General features: G+C 40.0%; 1 protein-coding gene across 1 annotated transcript in view; it reads left to right on the top strand.

Annotated features, from left to right (window-relative positions):
• LOC135213706 (uncharacterized) overlaps window positions 1-17,242 on the top strand; it is a gene marked incomplete in the record, with an annotated part of 78,337 nt that extends 61,095 nt beyond the window's left edge. Inside the window, 4 exon segments of the mRNA XM_064247814.1 lie at window positions 142-349; window positions 11,477-11,565; window positions 11,974-12,137; window positions 17,108-17,242. Coding sequence (XP_064103884.1) covers window positions 142-349; window positions 11,477-11,565; window positions 11,974-12,137; window positions 17,108-17,227 — 581 coding nt within the window.
• Window positions 17,243-18,181: the final 939 nt, after the last annotated feature.

Here is an 18,181-nt window from a genome sequence, read left to right as displayed (position 1 = left end):
GAATCTGATACTATGTATGCCAGAGTAGTTGATAGTTTATTAAGAGTGGTGGATAGTTTATTATTCCAAAATCATTGTAACATAGTGTCATGTATCTCTCACAGATGATTTTGAAGTACTCAGTTTAAATGTTTATTACAGGTAAACAGAGAGTCGCTGCATCCCTTGGAGAAAGGCTAGCAATGAGAAATTCAAAGAAGACTAAAAATACAGATGATAAGCCAAAGAAGAATACGGCCTCAAAAAATCAAAACAACAAAGTGTCTCAGGTTGTCCACATTCCAGATAAAATTGAAGAGGAGGAGGAAGAGGACAGTCCTCTAAATTTGTCACAGTCTTCCAGCACAAGGTATGCTTTTTGATACATGATGTTCTCTTAGTTTAATTTGGTCATCATCATACAGATGACAAGACTGAACTTTTACCTAAGCCTTAACAAGCAGCTAGGGCAGACAAACCAAGTGCTGAATCACAAGTTAAAGTGTGAATTGGTGCTTGAAAGATGAATGGGACCTTCATTATTGAAGCCTGCACTTCTCTTTGCTGAAAACTCTCACTTTTTTACCAATACAGTAGAACCCCGGACCTCGACTCTAATCCTTTCCAGAAGAAGCGTCGAGATGCCATTCAGTTGAAATGTGAATCAATTTTTTTCCATAAGGAATAGTAACAGAAAAAAGATTAAGCCGTTCTTGACCACCACTTATTACTTTAACTTTGCCTTTTTATACAAAACATTATGCTTAAATTACGTCTAAAAAAGTTCAGAGTTGAATAACAATATATGAGACATCCTTTTTTATTTTAAATGTAAATTGTATAAAAAAAAAACTGGCTTGCGTCCAATGCAGCAATATTACTGATGGTTGACTGAGTGCCATAGGCTAGGCTAGGTATATGTAGTGCGTATTGTAATGGGTAGGCACAAAACTTGTTGGTGATAGTAAAACATTGAACAACAGTCCTAATTATTACAGTAAATTGATAAAATATTAAAAATACGATGCTAAATCAATTGCATTAATTCCTCCTTCATACTTTTCAATAAACTCCACCATAAGAAGTTTAATTGTGGTTCTTACTATTTTCCTCTTCTGGTTGTCTGCAATGGCTGTCTTGGGACCCATGATTGAATCCAAATACAGTATATAAAGTCACAAAAACTAAGGAAATATTCCTTTAGAACTGGGTACATACTCAAAACAATAGCAGCAGAGTGAGCTGGCTATAAACATCACCAACGCGTCAACTAGCGGCAACTGACTAAAACACTCTTGGTTCATCAGGTTGGATTACGGTTTTTTGGTTGAGTTTTGATGCAAAATTTATTCAAAATTTCATGTCAAAATCCAATAATGTCAAGTTCTAATATGGTCAAGGACCTGGGTTGCACTGTATTTATGGGTCATGTATAAATGCTTTTGCCAGAATAACTAGTGTTCGCTTAACCAATTTTCCATCTAACCTGATAATTGTCATCCTGAACCTATTCTTACAAAATTTGCAATCTGCTCTAGGATGTTAAGAACATTCTTGATCATCTTTATAGCCTAGGTGTATTCACCATTCTCTCATGTTATTTAATGCTTTACAAACTTATTAGCCTTTCTCATTCCAAACTCGGTAATTGTAAGCCATAAAAATCTCCCTCTTGTGTAAATCAATTACTAGTCACTTCCAACTTCCTCTAGTTCCCCTCACTCATTACTCACTAACTACAACTCTCCAGTCAATTCATTCATATTATCAGAATACTATTCAATTTAATTATAACCTGACATTCATCCATAATTTCCAGTTTATCCCCATTTTGTCACATTTTCACATCTTTTAAATCTGTTGAAGTCACTTATTCCCTCATTCAACTTTTGCAACTTGTTGTCAGATGCTCTGCCTACAAACTCAAGAACATTGCAACTCAGTATTTTCATTTGCTTACACACAACCACACATTGGCAACAAAGTGTGACTCACTAGTCACAATATTCTCCCCTCTTTTAATGTTCACAAGTACTGTATATACAAACTTGCTCATAAGATATACCATTATCACCATCCCAATGTATCTTTATGCAGTCAGGTAGTGAAGAAATAATTTCACATGACTCATTCTTACTCAATAACAAAATAGGTAGACATGTATAATTTTTCTGATCTTTCCCTTTCTGACAAGCCTAACATGTAGTAATATCCCTCATAGACTTTACACTGATATTGTGTATAAATCCTAGCCTTAAATTTCCATAGTTTGAATTTTTCCCTTTTGTCCATACACATGATGCACATTATTACACATTCCAATTGCATCAGTCACAGAAAACACTGGCATACACCTCAGTTCATCCATCCATTTACATACAAAATACACCAATCAAAAAGAAACTACAAACCTACCAGCAACTTTATTTAATTCTTTAAGCAAATTTTTTTCTTGACTATAATAGGTGGGGCTCTTCTTTTCTTCAGCAGTTGTATCATAATTATCATTAAATTTATATATGGTTAAGGTAATAGTAGTCTAAACTATCAGATATTTGGTTTGGGCATCCATGAATATATGAATGAACAAGTGGTTCATTCTTTAGGGTAGTCCCACTTTGCTCATTATTACGGTGTTATTTCTGGGCTCAGCTCGTGTCGCTGCGCGAAATATCCTTTAATCTATTATTTCTAGGGTAAATGTACTAACACATACAGAGAATAAATAAAATAAAGAAAAAGGTCAGTACAACTGACTCGCTTCACCCTCCAAGAGGTGTCGGTATGAACACTAGGCGAGTGAGACCACTACCACGAGCCAAAAACCAATAGAAATCTCCCACAACAAAACCCTCCATGAGGAGAGCCGACCCCACAGAGTGAGCAGCTCGTACTACATATACTACCTCCATCCCATGCTGCCGACTGCTGCGCCTCTGGTGGACATCCTTTTCAGTTAGCACTCACGAGCACACGTGATATTTTTCTCTCTGTGTTTTTTGTGCCCTTTCGTTGGATTTATCTATGATGGAGCGTGCAGCTATTGCAGCAGCTAAGTTAAGTACTCAGTATTTATGGTTGAGTTGGTTTTTTCCGGCCCTCAGTCAGTATTGTTTGCCGTTTTTTAGGTATAAATACGAACTCGGGGTCGGAAGCATGGCAGCATGGTTCTGCCGCGTGGTGGGTTCGTTCTCGGTCTCCCATACCTAGAACATCCCATTTTATCTATGTACTCTCTATATTTATTATTATCCCGTTTTTACTTAGGGTCACTGTTCTACTCAGGTTTGTCATGGCTGCATGTCTTTTACCTTATGTAGGCTTCTTCTTTCCAGACCCTAGTCCCGGCTCTTAGTATCGGTCCTCTGACTAGCTTTTGAGTGGTAGACTTTCCATTCGGGGTTAGTCGTACACTCCTGGGATTTTTTTTCTTCCTACTATATTTGTTTTCTTTCTTTTATTTTATTTTATTATACCATGTATTTTGTTATGGTTAGGTTAGTTAGGCGTCTGGCTTAGCCTAGGTCCTGGCTCCTTGAGCCTATGCTACCGCCTCATACAGTTCGGTTTTGCTTCCCTATAGCATCTCTCTGATCAGTCGGTTTTGGCCCAGTGGGTCTCTATGCTACGCTTTTCATTTCAGTTGCTTCCCGATAGCATCTCTCTGGATCAGTTGGTTGGTCCTAGCTTAGTTTGTCTTATTTTAGCCTTACCGTCTCGTGGTCACTACGCGATCACGAGACAGCCAGCCACTCCTGCCCAGTCCCCTTCCCCCCTCCTCCCGCTCTTCCATAGAGTCGGGGGAGGGTGGGGCGGTCTGCCCACGGCTCGCTTACCACATACCCAGAGCATGACTTCCCTCTCTCCCCCCAGGCGGAGGGGTCAGGGAGACGGGACAGACCCAGACTGGAACGCGACCTCTCCGGCTTCTCGTGCCGGCCCGGTGGTGGTGTGATGGTGGGTACTGGCCTTTCTCTTTTCCCCATCCGTTGCTTCCTTGTCGCTCCGGTTCGCTCGAGCCTGTATGTCTCCTCGCTCTTCCGACCTTGCTAGGTCTCCTTTCCTGATCGGAGTCCTGGCATCCAGCGGGAAGTTGTTAGTCCACCCAGTAGAGTGGACCGGAACATACAGTGGGTGGCCTCCTTGCTAACTTACCGTATTGCTGAGTTACTACACTCCGCTACGCACTGGACTTGCTCCGGTTCGTTTGAGTTTTAGGTTTAAGCGTTATTAGATTAACTATAGTTTATCTTAAGTACCTTAAACCTTTTCCCCCCCTCCCTTACATGTCTTACCGGATATCTCCGGGATTATAGCCTTATTCAGGCGGGAGGCAGGGGGGGGTTATGCCCAAATTTTTTCCGAGCTCCGGCATGCAAACGGAGTTCTTCTGTCCTTTAGCCTGTAAGTGTTATTTTCTTTAAGATACTCATGTGTCTTCCCCATTACAGGCCCCACCAAACTGTGAGCATCCGGGATGCGCCGCCACACTTCAGGACCCCATGTGGACCGAACTGAAGTTTGCCGGTCCCATGCTCCAGTGCGCGACTCTGCGGGGACATCCAGTCTGGTACCATGAGACGTGTACCATATGTTACGATCTGGTGAGCCAGCTTTTAGAAGGGGTGAGTATTCCATCTCCGGTAGCTGCTCCGCTTCTGTTTAGTGCTTAAGTTTTCATCATCCACTTTAACTTAAGGCATCTAAGTTTAAGTTATATTTTAAGTTGTAGTTTTAAGATGATTCTTAAATCTAATCTACGCCCTCTCCTTCCAGGCGCCGGCAGTGAAGGATACCGCACTGGCAACCCTGCGGGCCTGGGTCGGCGGTTTTGGGAAGAACGCCGCCAAGGGTATGCCCTACATCTTGGAGAAGCGGTTGGCGCTGTTAATCTTCCCCGGAGCAAGGCGACAGGATACGTCGACCCAGTAGAGGCGGCCCCTACTATCGCCTTCATCCAACAACAGCTGGCTGCCTGCATTACTGATCAAGACCAGGATATCTCCACGGACGTCGCGACTTTAGATATTAATGTGGAACCTATGGGTAGGTTGTAGACGACCTGTGGTCGAGGTAAGTAGGGTGGACACCCAAGGGTCACCCTTGGTGTAACTGTTTCTTCTACTCCTGCAACCTCTCCATCCTTCCAAGGATTTACAGGTGATGAATTATATACTCCTCCTGACGCTTCGGTTAGACCTAAGGTCAAGGGTCAAGCAGTGAATCCTTGACTAAGACGTCGTCGTCGTCTAAGAAGTCGACTTCGGCGTCATCCTCCTCACGTAAGTCTCCGGCTGGTTGCGAATCCCGGAGCAGACAGGTCTAAAGCTTCTAGCTCCGGCTCTAAGTCCTCGAGGAGTAATCCTCCAGAGAGAGATCTCGCACCCCAGGTGCCAGAGTCACCAGTTCCGCTACCCTTGGTTCCGATTCAGAGCCACCCATCCACCTCCGCAGCAGCTCCGGCCTTGGACTCCAATGCTGGCCTGTTGCAACAGGTGGGCGACCTGGTTGGGTGTCCCTAAAGAGTAGCATGGAGCAAATTGATCTCTCGTCTGTCGGATAGGATTACTTCCCAAGACTCCATTATAGCCGGACTGAGAGAAGCCCCTCTAGCCTCTCCTCCACTTTCCAATACGAGTGGAACTCAGCTTCCTCCGTATGACTCCTGCTACCTCCGTTCTCGATGAACAATCCATGGAGAGTAGCGTCATACGCCCCCTTCCAAGACGGTCTCATCTCCATTACCGGAATTCGGAACTCGAAGGATAGAGGACTTCGAGTTCTTCCCGGAAGACCTCCAGCCTCCGTTCATAGGCTACGCAAGGCTTACAGCTTCAGCCATGGTTTCGTTGGGATGATAGGGTACCAAAGAGACAGTCCTCTATTCACGAGGACCAGGCTCAGAGAGAATGGCTCAGATGTTTAGAGGACATGGATTGTTCTAATACCAGGATACAACCTTTCAAGAGTCCCTTTACCATTTTCACAATGGATGAGAGTACCCCGCTCCCGTTCCTGACAAAGATCGCGAGGTCTACCATCCCAGCGGCCCAGAAGGGGGAACCCATGCCTCAATTGAAGAAGCAGACCCCACATCTCCGTTGGCTCCCTTCAGCCGGAGAATTGTGGGAGGACTTGCCAAAACACCTTCTCAGCTGGCAAACTCAAACCGGACTGTGCTATGGAGCAGTTTGGTGAAAAGCTACCCAGGCTCCCAGATAGCCTTATTCAGGCTGAATTTGACGCGAAATCGCGACTAGCCAGATCAATTAACTCTATGGCTATGTCCGAGGTAGCAACCATAGCTTATGGCTCAGAGCCGCTTTTTAAGCTCATGACCAAAGCCCTGACTCAAACGGTACAGTCGGATATGTTTGAGTTTGCCACTGCTAGAATGAATTGTAGGAACATGTCCTACAAGAGGCAACCATTCGCCATGAGTCCGAATAGGTTTGACTCCGCGTCTAACTCTGGGGAGCAGATCTCTTCCCAGAAGCTATGGTGAAGGAAGTCCAGTCAGAGGCTACGAGGCTGAACCAGATCCTTAAGGACCGTTGGGGCCTTAACAGCTAAGAGGAGACAAGACCTAACTCCTAAAGGTAAGGGACAGAAGAAACCTAGGCGTTTCCACCCTTACCAGAAAAAGCAGCCACGCTTTCCTCAGCAAGTTCCAGCGGTGCCCTTAGTGCAAACAGCCCAACCTTCCACCTCTAAGGCTCAATCACAGCCAATTTATGTGATATCCCCTCAGCCTCAGCCCTCCACCCTCTTACGCCATCTCTCAGCTTACAATCAAGCCTTCGAGAGTCAAGCTTCACAGAAGTATGACCGCTCGGTAAGGGAGGCAGAGGTAAGCGTTCCTTTCGTGGGAGAGGATCGGGAGGCCCCTTTAACAGGGGAAAGCACTTCAGAGGAGGCCGAGGCGGTTACCAGAACCAATGAAGAACTTCAGGTAGGAGGGAGGCTGTTTCACTTTTCGCCATACCGGTGGAACTTCAGCGAATGGGCTCAGAGCATAGTGTCAAAAGGCCTGGTTGGAGCTGGTTGACGAACCACCTCCATCCAGACCTTTCCGTCAACTTCTTCCAAAGAATTGACAGATGTACGCAGAGGACCTCCTTCAGAAAGGAGCTATAGCGAGAGTCAAGAGATTAAATTTCAAGGTCACTTGTTCAGCGTGCCAAAGAAAGGCTCACAAAAAAGAAGGGTATCTTAGACTTGTCCCGCTTAAACTTAGCCATCCGTCTGCGACAAGTTCAAGATGCTCACGATCTCACAGGTGCGGACCTTACTTCCCCGTGGGGCCGTCACCACCTCTATCGATCTTACAGACGCCTACTATCAATATCCCTATTTGGCAAAGACACTTCCGTCCAGTATCTGGGTTTCTTACAAGATAGGAGACCAGGCATTCTCCTTCAAGGTTAGTTCCCTTCGGACTCAACGTGGCACCCAGGGTGTTCACGAAACTAGCGGAAGCAGTAGTGCAAACAACTCCAGATCACAAGGATTATGGTAGTAGCGTATCTCGACGATTGGTTGATCTGGGCTTAAACAGTCGAGGAATGCAAACAGAGCCACATTAAAAGTGATTCAGTTCCTGGATATCTAGGCTTCAAGATAAACAGGACCAAGTCAAGACTCACTCCAGAGTCAGTCTTTCAGTGGCTGGGCATTCAATGGAATCTATCCTCCCATACTCTGTCGATTCCATCAACCAAAAGGAAAGAAAATAGCGAAGTCAGTCAAACAATTTCTAAGTCACAAACTGGCGTCAAGGAGAGCTCAGGAGAGGATCCTGGGTTCTCTCCAGTTTGCATCAGTGACGAACGTCTTAATGAAAGCCAAACTGAAGGACCTAACCAGAATCTGGCGCTCACGAGCAAATGTCAGGTCCAGGGACAAAACTATCCTCAGTCCCTCTGATTCTAAAGAATCGTCTTCGGCGTGGCGAAAGTCAAGAATTTGTCAGTTGTCAGTACCTCTTCAGTTCCCTCCACCAGGGATTACCATCCACACAGACGCGTCCTTAAGCGGCTGGGGAGGGTATTCCCAGGTCCCAAAGTGTTCAAGGAACTTGGTCACCTCAGTTCAGTCAGTTCATATAAACGTACTGGAGGCAATGGCAGTGTTCTTGACTCTAAAAGATTGCGCCCACCAAAACGTACTCCCACATAAACGCTAGTTCTGGACAGCGCAGTGGTAGTACATTTTGTATAAACAGAGGAGGCTCCAAGTCAGTCATCTAAATCATGTGATGGTAGCCATCTTCTCCCTGGCAGACAAGTTCAGTTGGCATCTCTCCTCCACTCACATAGCGGGAGTGAGAAACGTCATAGCAGACGCGTTATCCGATCAGTACCCTCCTAGAGTCGGAATGGTCACTGGACAACCAGTTCGTTCCAATGGATCCTTCAAAGAGTCCCAGGGCTACAGGTGGATCTCTTCGCATCTCAAGCGAATCACAAACTCCCCTGTTATGTAGCCCCCAACCTGGACCCTCTGGCCTACGCCACGGACGCCCTGGCTCTAGACTGGAACAACTGGAAGAAGATTTATGTCTTTCCCCCAGTGAATCTTCTTATGAAAGTTTTAAACAAACTCAGGACGTTCAAGGGTCAAGTGGCTCTAGTAGCCCCAGACTGGCCGTAAGAGCAATTGGTATCCCCTAATTCTGGAGCTGGGCCTTCGTCCTCTTCGGATACCCAATCCCAGGCTCTCCCAGTCAGTACAAACGAAGACTGTGTTTGCTTCCTCAGGGATTCTCAAAACCCTAACTTTTATGGATTTCATGAAGTTTGCGGCAAAAGAGATGCGAATATTGACCCTCAGAATATTCTCTTCTTGGAATCCGATAAAAGGGATTCAACTTTGAGACAGTATGATGCTGCTGTCAAAAAGTTAGCAATCTTCCTGAGAGAATCTGATATCAGAATCATGACAGTTAATTCAGCTATATCCTTCTTCAGATCCTTATTTGAAAAAGGTTTAGCAGCTAGCACGATTACGACAAACAAGTCAGCCTTGAAAAAGATATTTCAATTTGGGTTCAACATAAGACTTGACGGATTCCTACTTCTCGTCTATTCCTAAGGCATGTGCTACGACTTTAGACCTTCTGTAAGGCCTACGTCAGTTTCATGGTTCTTAAACGATGTTCTAAAGCTGGCTTCAGAAACCGATAATGACACATGCTCGTTTATAAGCTCTTGAGGAAAACCCTGTTTTTATTAAGCTTAGCTTCAGGAGCAAGAATTTCAGAACTGTCGGCTTTATCCAGAGATCCGGATCATATTCAATTCCTTCCCACAGGGGAAGTACTACTTTCTCCGGAACGTAGCTTTTTAGCAAAGAATGAAGATCCTTTGATGAGGTGGGAACCTTGGAAGGGGTACTACCCCATTCCACAAGATGTATCTCTTTTTTTTTTTTTGTTTGCCCAGTTACAACCTTACGAGCCTTTCTGTCCAGGACCTCCTCATCCTCATCGGGTCCCCTCTTTAAGAGGGAAAAAGGTGGTACTTTATCCATTAAAGGCATCAGGCAGCAAATCCTGTACTTTATTAAGCAAGCCAATCCTGACTCTTTCCCGAAAGCACATGATGTTAGGGCAGTAGCCACCTCAATTAATTATTTCCAACACATGAACTTCGATGAGTTGAAAAAGTATACCGGATGGAAATCGCCGACAGTGTTCAAACGCCATTACCTTAAGTCCTTGGAAGCTCTGAAATTTTCAGCAGTAGCAGCGGGAAACATAGTTTCCCCTGATTCTAGTTAATTTGTAGTAGAAGATTCAGTCCTCCTTTCTACCTGCTTCACCCACCCCAGGTCGTCTATTCCTACCGTGTTCATTTACATTCACCTGGTGTCTTAGCTGCTTTTATGATGATGTAGTGGGTGCCCCTAGTTTTTGCCAGGGACACTCACAGATGATTATGGATTTTGATCTCATGATGTTACCCTTATTTTTATATGCTAGGGGATACATCTCATTTATAATGGTTACGGGTTTTGTATATTAAGTCATATGCATTCCTTATATATTATCATTGTTGTTTAATTTGTTCATTTGATTACTTTAATTGCTATTATATTTTGATACATGCCTTTACACAGATACTATTTTGTTACATGTAAGCCATTTACCTCTGTACATATGTAAATTACCTTATGATAAGAAAACATGTTTAGAAGTTAACGGGTAATTTTAAGTATATTTCTATTAGTTTGTATCACTGTTGTATTTGTATCCTTTTAGCAATTAATATTCTTTTTTATATTTACATTATTTTTTATTTGAGACTATTCTGGTTTATTTTATTACTTTTGTTTACAATCTTGTGCTATTTCTCTGGTACGATTTCGCGCAGCGACACGAGCTGAGCCCAGAAAAGGGGATTTTGACGTAAGGAAAAAAAGAAATCTATTTCTGGGCGATTGGCTCGTGTCGCCAGCGAAATCCCACCCTACCCATCCCTTCGCCAAGATTGTCTGCTAACTTCAGGATGGCCACCAGAGGCGCAGCAGTCGGCAGCATGGGATGGAGTAGTAGTAGTACGAGCTGCTCACTCTGTGGGTCGGCTCTCCTCATGGAGGGTTTTGTTGTGGGAGATTTCTATTGGTTTTTGGCTCGTGGTAGTGGTCTCACTCGCCTAGTGTTCATACCGACACCCTCTTGGAGGGTGAGCGAGTCAGTTGTACTGACCTTTTTCTTTATTTTATTTATTCTCTGGTATGTGTTAGTACATTTACCCTAGAAATAATAGATTAAAGGATATTTCGCTGGCGACACGAGCCAATCGCCCAGAAATAGATTTTTCCCTTTACGTCAAAATCCCTTTATTATTATTATATTATTATATATTATTTATTAATATAAAATAGTTTTACAAGCCCAGTGAATAAGTATTAGATTCTCCTGTGGGTGGCGAAAGAATTTTTTTTTAATTTAGGTGGATATTGAAGCATATCACAGTTAAAAATTTGGGCAGTCAAATGGGAAGGAACCAGAAAAAGCAAAAGGTAGAAACGAATGAAACAGGGAACTTATGGCATTACAAATTCCCCTACTACTGCCCCTAATGTGCATGGCACACTGCTGGCGGGACCTCTATAAAGAAACAGTATCGGTACTCACATGGTATTGTATATCGATTTTTAATGGCCTAATTTTACAATCTGTGACACAAAACACAGTAGAATATGAATTTTTACTTAAGGAAACAGCTTTTTATAGAATTCAGTATTAGGTTTAAATGAGTTAAGGTTGAATGCTCATATAACATTCTTTGTCTGTTTATCCAGACCACATGAGAGTTGATATAGATTATCTGCAATCATGTTGAAAAATATTTCTGCATTTGTTGTTATTCTAAAAAAAAAATTTCAATCCATGATAATTACGTACTTGATCAGCTAGTAGTATTTTTCATTTAATATTTTGACTTCTTGATTACATACTCTCCCCATTATTTATTCATTTTTTTTTCAACAGCGGTGAAGGATCTGAAGTGGATTGTGTTGAGGAATCAATGCTAGGGGGGACTCTTGATAATGACCTTGCCATTAGTGCAACTCAGCAAGGTTGGTGATGCAAAATATTTTCTGTTAGAATGACTGGTTTATTTTATTGCTGCAGGTCTTTTCATACATAGTTTTATTTTGATTGTTAAGACATTTAATTTAAACAATATTCGCCTGTACACTAAACTCATAACTGAACATTGAATTTCAGTTTTCATTTATATTACGTACATCATTTCCAAATTCATATCTCTACTGAAGTATTGTCATAACATTCCTGCTCTTAGACAGGTTGTTTTTTATTTGTATGTTTAAAATTTGTTTCATAGTAAATGTAACAAGGTTCAAAAACATAACATGTTACTTAAATGTAAGATTCTAATACAATTGTCATGACACAGAGATTTCCTAAGTAGAATTATAGTTCAGGTTACTTGATAAGTTAACTTATTCACATTTGTTGTGCAGGTTGCTTATCAAGCCAAATTGTCCAGTTTATTAGAAGTGACCCAGAATTTCACCAGAAAGTCCTACTATATGAACCCTTCTTTGTAGAAGATTTACAGGCTTCACTTAAAGCTAATGGAGTGAAATGTAATATGAGAAGTCTTCTTGATGTTCTTGATGATCAGGTAAGGAATTGAAACTACAACTTAAATAACACAACAGAAAAGATTAAATTTAGTTATTTTCGTGTTCATATTCTAAAAGGATAGGATAGGATAAAAGATTAGTTTAACCAGACCTCTGAGCCTAACACTATGTAATGTAAAACTTTTAATCAGTCAGGCCTTGATATAGAACATCCAAAGTTAAGGATTCATGATTTGAACTGCTTGTGGTGACTGATGTTATGTAAGAAAGCTGTCCTGTTGAGATGTTATAAAAATGATCTTTGGATTTACATTTGCTCTCTTATATGATATACTAATTTTGCAATGTGTTACATAGTTCCATCTTAAATTTGCTTTGGAGAATATTAAGGTAAATTGCCTTTAATTTTTAATCAAGTCCATTGGACTAAGTACTTCTTGCCAAAAATAAGAGGTGTATTATAAGACATGTCAAATAAGAGAAATAGACATTAGAAAGGTTTAGTAAATTTTCTTTGAATTTTTATCAGTGAAGCAAGTGTCTCTGGCGTTGTTGAGTATCTCCACTTGTTCCAAGCTGATCAGATTTTGACCTGTACATCTCTAGTTTGGCTTTGGACTGTTCAGTTTTGCTCTTTCCATCGCCTTCACTTAATCCATAATAGGGGTTGCTGTTTTTAATGAGCCTCCTCCAGCAGTTTTTATTTTAACAGCTCATTTCATAGTTGGTTTTGGCAGTTTTGCAGAGGGATCCTGTTGTGACTCTTAACGATCCCTGTTTATCCAGGGTTGGGACTGCTACTGAGTTGGGATGGCATAATCTCCCTGGCCCCACAGGTGCCTAGGTTTCATTCAGCTTGATCTTAATTTCATTAAATAATACGAGTTAAGGAATGCTTTTATGGATTTTGCCTTGTCCATCCAGTTTGTCAGATACTGTTTTAAGGAATGTTTATGGCCAGGGTATGAGCTTTGAATTTAGTATAAAACTAGTCAAATATTTTTTTCCATTTGGAACACAGAAGGTAAAATTTGTAAATGCACTTTTGAAGCACCCACTGCCACTAAGAATTATTGCAGCAATTCCTGACATCATGTGTCTTTAAAAAAAAAAAATGAAATCAAGGCTTTAAACTAACTTTGTTAGTTCTATTGGGGTTAGTAGGAAATGTTTGTGGATTACTCTGCTTTTTGGTTGGCCCACAGCTAAGAACTCTGGATATGACCTTAGCTTATTCTTCCTTTCTACTTCAGGTAAATCATGGGGTATATAATGATCCTTACCTTATGTTTTATGCAGTATTCATGTACAAAATATAAAAAGTAAATTCAGTTCCTAAGCTGGCTGCCACAAAATAGGTCGTACTGGTGATAGCAGAAAAAATCAGTGCCTAGAGATGAGAAGTATGAAATAGCTCTGATAAGCTTAACCAAATAAATCTAGTAACACAAGTAGAGATAAGCATATTAGACAGAAGACAATGAAAAATATGGAAAAAGAAATAGAATTATATTGTTTTTTGTTTAACTAATTAAAGGTTTACATATACTATAGCTTATGGGAAAGCAGTCAAAGAAAGAGAATGTACATGTGGAGTGTGGACCTAGATTTTGGACCAGGTAGTTAGCTAAACAATGGTTTCAAGTGTTCAACTTTCCTCACCACATGCATCTACATTTATACTAAAGGCAGAACAGAGTTTATAGGAAAAGCAGTATCAGTGATTCAAGTAAGATGACAAATTTAAATGAATAGGCAACTGGAAATAAAGAAATGAGCAAAAGTAAAGGAAAAGGATCATTGCACTTGAAAGAAAATAACATAAAAGTTTCAATTAAAGTATAGCTGATGTTAACGTTATTGCAGTGTAGTGATTAATAAAGATTCTTTGTAGCCTCCCTTTGGCTCCCAGCTATGCTACTGTCTGTGTTTTACTTTTCATCAATTCCTTTTGAACTCTTCCTACCTACTTGATCTTTTAATTGACAAAGTTTCCTTAACCACTCATTCAATATTTTAGGTGTCATTCTTTACTTAAATTCTTAGTAGGGAAACATGTACTTCATCTTTTCATCAATAGCACAAAAAATTAGTGCACTTAAAGTCTTGCAAGTTTTTGAAGATATTTTATCCCAGACAAATGTTTTCATTCATTATTACTGGATTTTCTGGATTGGTCTTCAGCAGCTGACTCATCCTTTTCAATTGCTGGATGAAAACTGGACCCTTAAAATTGCTCATTCTTCATCTTAGTATTAATCTTTGGCACTGCCATTTGATTAGATCAGTACTCATGTTGAATAAAAAAAACAAAATTTCACAATTGAGGGATCCCATTTGCATTCAGGACCCTCCCAGAAAATTTTTTGTGCTAGACATACAATTGAATTCTAACAGTCTTGCCTTGTCTTTTGTTAGGTTCAGTTCCACTTTTTTTTCTCTCTTCATAGCCACATAATTGAATTGTTTAAACTTGAGAGGTTCAGACTGTTCAAAGGCTTTTTCATAGAGCAGGTTCACCTAATGTCATTTTATATACTTTTATCTTAAATTTTCCCTAGCTTTGTCTCCTATATAGTTAATACTACTCCTGTTGGAGTAGTATTAACTATGTATTACAATATTATCTGTTTTAATCGTAAAATATTTCATATGATACTGTACATTTTCAGAGTTAGATGAGGTTATTCCCTGGGAACCAGCCCGAGAAGAGTCTACTTGAGGCTCAGAGGTCTGGGAAAACTAAGCCCTATTAATAATGATAATAACAGAGTTAGATGAAATACTGAACATAATATTGTGTACAATTTTTTAAAACTTAATAGAACTGTATGTCACTTAGTACTCTTGTCAGGCTGAACACATTGCTATAGACTGAAATTTACTACTGCTGCAAAGTGAAGCATAAGGATTCAATTTCTGTACCATGAAAAAAATGAAAAATTTTGTAAGATTGTTGGTGCGTACATGAATCATGAAATTGTTAAACATTTTTTTATTGTTTCACAACTAACCAATCAATCATAACTAGCCTTTATTCACATTGATGAATTCCTCAGAGGCATCACTTCTGAAATATAGCACATGGATGAGAGCTAAAAAAACTACTCTCTGAGTTGCAGTACATGCTTGTTTGACCCATTTGGAGGACGGAATGACTGGACTCAATCTTTCAAGTGTTTCCATTAAGTTGAGATATCCTATGGAATCTTTCAAGTGTTTCCATTAAGTTGAGATATCCTATGGATTCTCCCCAGCTTTGTTTTAAAGAGAAATTAGGAAATTTCTTTTTGATTGTTTCTTCTCTTCCTTTCTACTCCAGTCTACAGTTGTTTGGTTTGTAAGTCCTACCTTATTTTTACATTTTTGAAGTTACCATTTTCTCAGTTGTTTGTTAAGTATTATGTTCATCAATATTAAATAATTTGTTTTTATTTTTTAATATTGCTGTTATTGCTCTTATTTAGTTCCATTGTTTTTCTTTGGTATTTGTACTTTTGTTATTTAAATCATCAAAATGCTTAAGCAAATTTGCCAAGGTCTTCTGGTAAGATCTGTCTAGTATAGTTGTATTTTGAGACAATATTTTTCATGCACTATTGATCCCCAATCCTCTTTCCTACTGAGATCAACTAAACATGCTGAACAGCAGTAAATGTGCCTTGCTGTCAAACTTCTCAGTTCCAGAGTTCCTTTTTTTCTCATGCCATTGGACTGTGGAACAGTCTCTCTGAGGATGTTGGGTGATTGAAACTTCAAAAATTCTAGCAAAGATGCAGTGCATTATTACCCTAATACAATTCTCCTTATATTTTCATAATTTATTGACATTAGTACGTGTCTGTTATTTTATAATTTATTTTTATTTTTTAATATATGGTCTCTCTTTCTGCATTTCCCATTACCTTCTGTTACTTCTTTCTAATGAACATCTTATTCTTTGAAAGCTTGAATTTCAAGTCAGTGGCCTCTGTGGGGTTGTTCCATATAAATAGGGTTCATCTTTTAAATTATGATAATAATTGTGATCAGGAGCAAGCAAAGAAGCAGAGGCTCAGCTTGTCTTCCATTTGTAAAGTGGTCTACCTTCTAGGCTATACACATTTTTTCCAGATTGTATAAAAAAAAAACATTGCCAGTAGGCTCATTAAGACAGTGGTTTGTCATTGTTGGGAAACAGAATGAAAAGTTGACTGAATTGCCTGATGTAAACATCATAAACTTCTCTTTGTAAAATGGATTTTGACATTAAAATTGTATCTTATTTTAAAACATCGGGTCATCCGTTAGTGGAGTGGTAATTTGATATTGCCAAGAACTTACTGGAAGCGCCTGAGTGGCATGATTGGTATGGTCTTGGCCTGCCACCTCGGTGGCCACGAGTTCGATTCTCGGGCATTCCATTGAGGTGTTAGAGATGTATACATCTGGTGATTGAAGTTCACTCTCGACGTGGTTAGGGAATCACATAAAGCTGTTGGTCTCATTGCTGAATAACCACTGGTTCCCTGTAACGTAAAAACACCATACAAACAAACAAGAACTTACTGGAAGCCAGATGAGTTTTGTTATCAATGAGAAATATTTTAAGACAATAGTTGGTCATATTTTTAAGTTTTGTGGTATTTATATCTAGTTTTTGCAAGCCATGCATGATTATGCATACTTTTCGTGTAAGAAATGTGGTTAAAGAGGCTGTGTTACTAAGGTCTTCTTAAATTGTAAATTTAGTACAGAGGCCCTACTAAAGGTTCTTTGCAGCATCCCTTTGTTCTCAGCTGTCCTCCTTTTTGTCTTGTTTCATCATTTCTCTGTAGAATCTTCCCACGTAGCTGTCCAACTTCTTTAACTTTGTTTTGCTCCAGTTTATACCTCGTTTTGAAAGAAATCAGATCCTTAGGAGTCTATCAACAACTCATTTGTTTGGTTAGGCTAGCCAGAATAATAATAATAATTAAGTACTCAGTTTATTTGATGGTCTGGATAAAAGTATCTCTGCCTTTGCCAGTGCATCACCTTCAGGACTCATCAAGGACAGAGGCAACGCCAACGAGGTCGAAAGTGTAAGAGGAAGAGTGTTGGTACTCCAGGTAAATCACCCAAGAGATCTAAAAGGACCAATCCTTAAATGCTGGTATTATTTATGTTTTTAACTGACATTGGTTTTAAATTCAATGACTATGGAACATCTGTGATATATTTCAGTGTATTTAGCTTACGTGCTTAATTTGACTAAGGTGGAAGCAATGGAAGATCAATATTATTAAGATGAAATAACTTTAATCATATGTATTGATGTGTTAAGAGAAAATCTTTGTAGTAATATATTTTATTAATAAATATTTGAAAACTGTATGAGTGTTTGTTTTTCTTTAAGAGTACACACACATATTTGCCACTTAAGCACTACTGTACAATACAGAAAACATTGAATTTAGTATAAGAAAATATTTAACAAGGGAACCAATTCATTTGGAGTTAGTAAAAAAAAGGCTACTGTATTAATTTGATCAAATATTTCATACAGAATAAAAGCCCCACATTTGAAGAAATAATATTCAAGTGTTCAGAAGCACAGTAGAGAAATACTGTATGGATATAAAAATAAGGTAATATATTCACCCAAAGACAGATATACACAGTTTACATAAACATTTGTTGGGGAAAGTAAAGGAATAACCAAGAAAATAGTGCACAGCCTTTTACAGTAACTGTAGTTTTTATGCATGACACTTACCTGGCAGGTATATATATAGCTTATCTCTTGACGCATATCTCTTGACGCACTGGCAGAATTTCAAAACTCGCGGCAACCGCTAGTACACTGGTAGTTCAGGTGATGGTCACCCCGTTCCCGTGGCGCTGGTACTTGGAACTATTCCCGTTTTCCTCAGATTTTCTCTGCCAGCCGAACCGGCAACATCGTTGTTGGTTCTCTGATAGAATTTCCTGCTCGTTGACTGACTTTTTGGATATTGGTATCGTATTCACGAAGTTAGCGTGGCAATCGCAATTGGTTTGGATTTTGATTTAGTATGTCTGATTCAGGAAGTATGTTTAGAGTTTGTGTGAAAGAAGGGTG

The sequence above is a fragment of the Macrobrachium nipponense genome, chromosome 43 (assembly GCF_015104395.2).
Source record: "Macrobrachium nipponense isolate FS-2020 chromosome 43, ASM1510439v2, whole genome shotgun sequence".
Classification (NCBI taxonomy): Eukaryota; Metazoa; Arthropoda; class Malacostraca; order Decapoda; family Palaemonidae; genus Macrobrachium; species Macrobrachium nipponense.
This window is presented reverse-complemented; position numbering and strand designations above follow the sequence as displayed.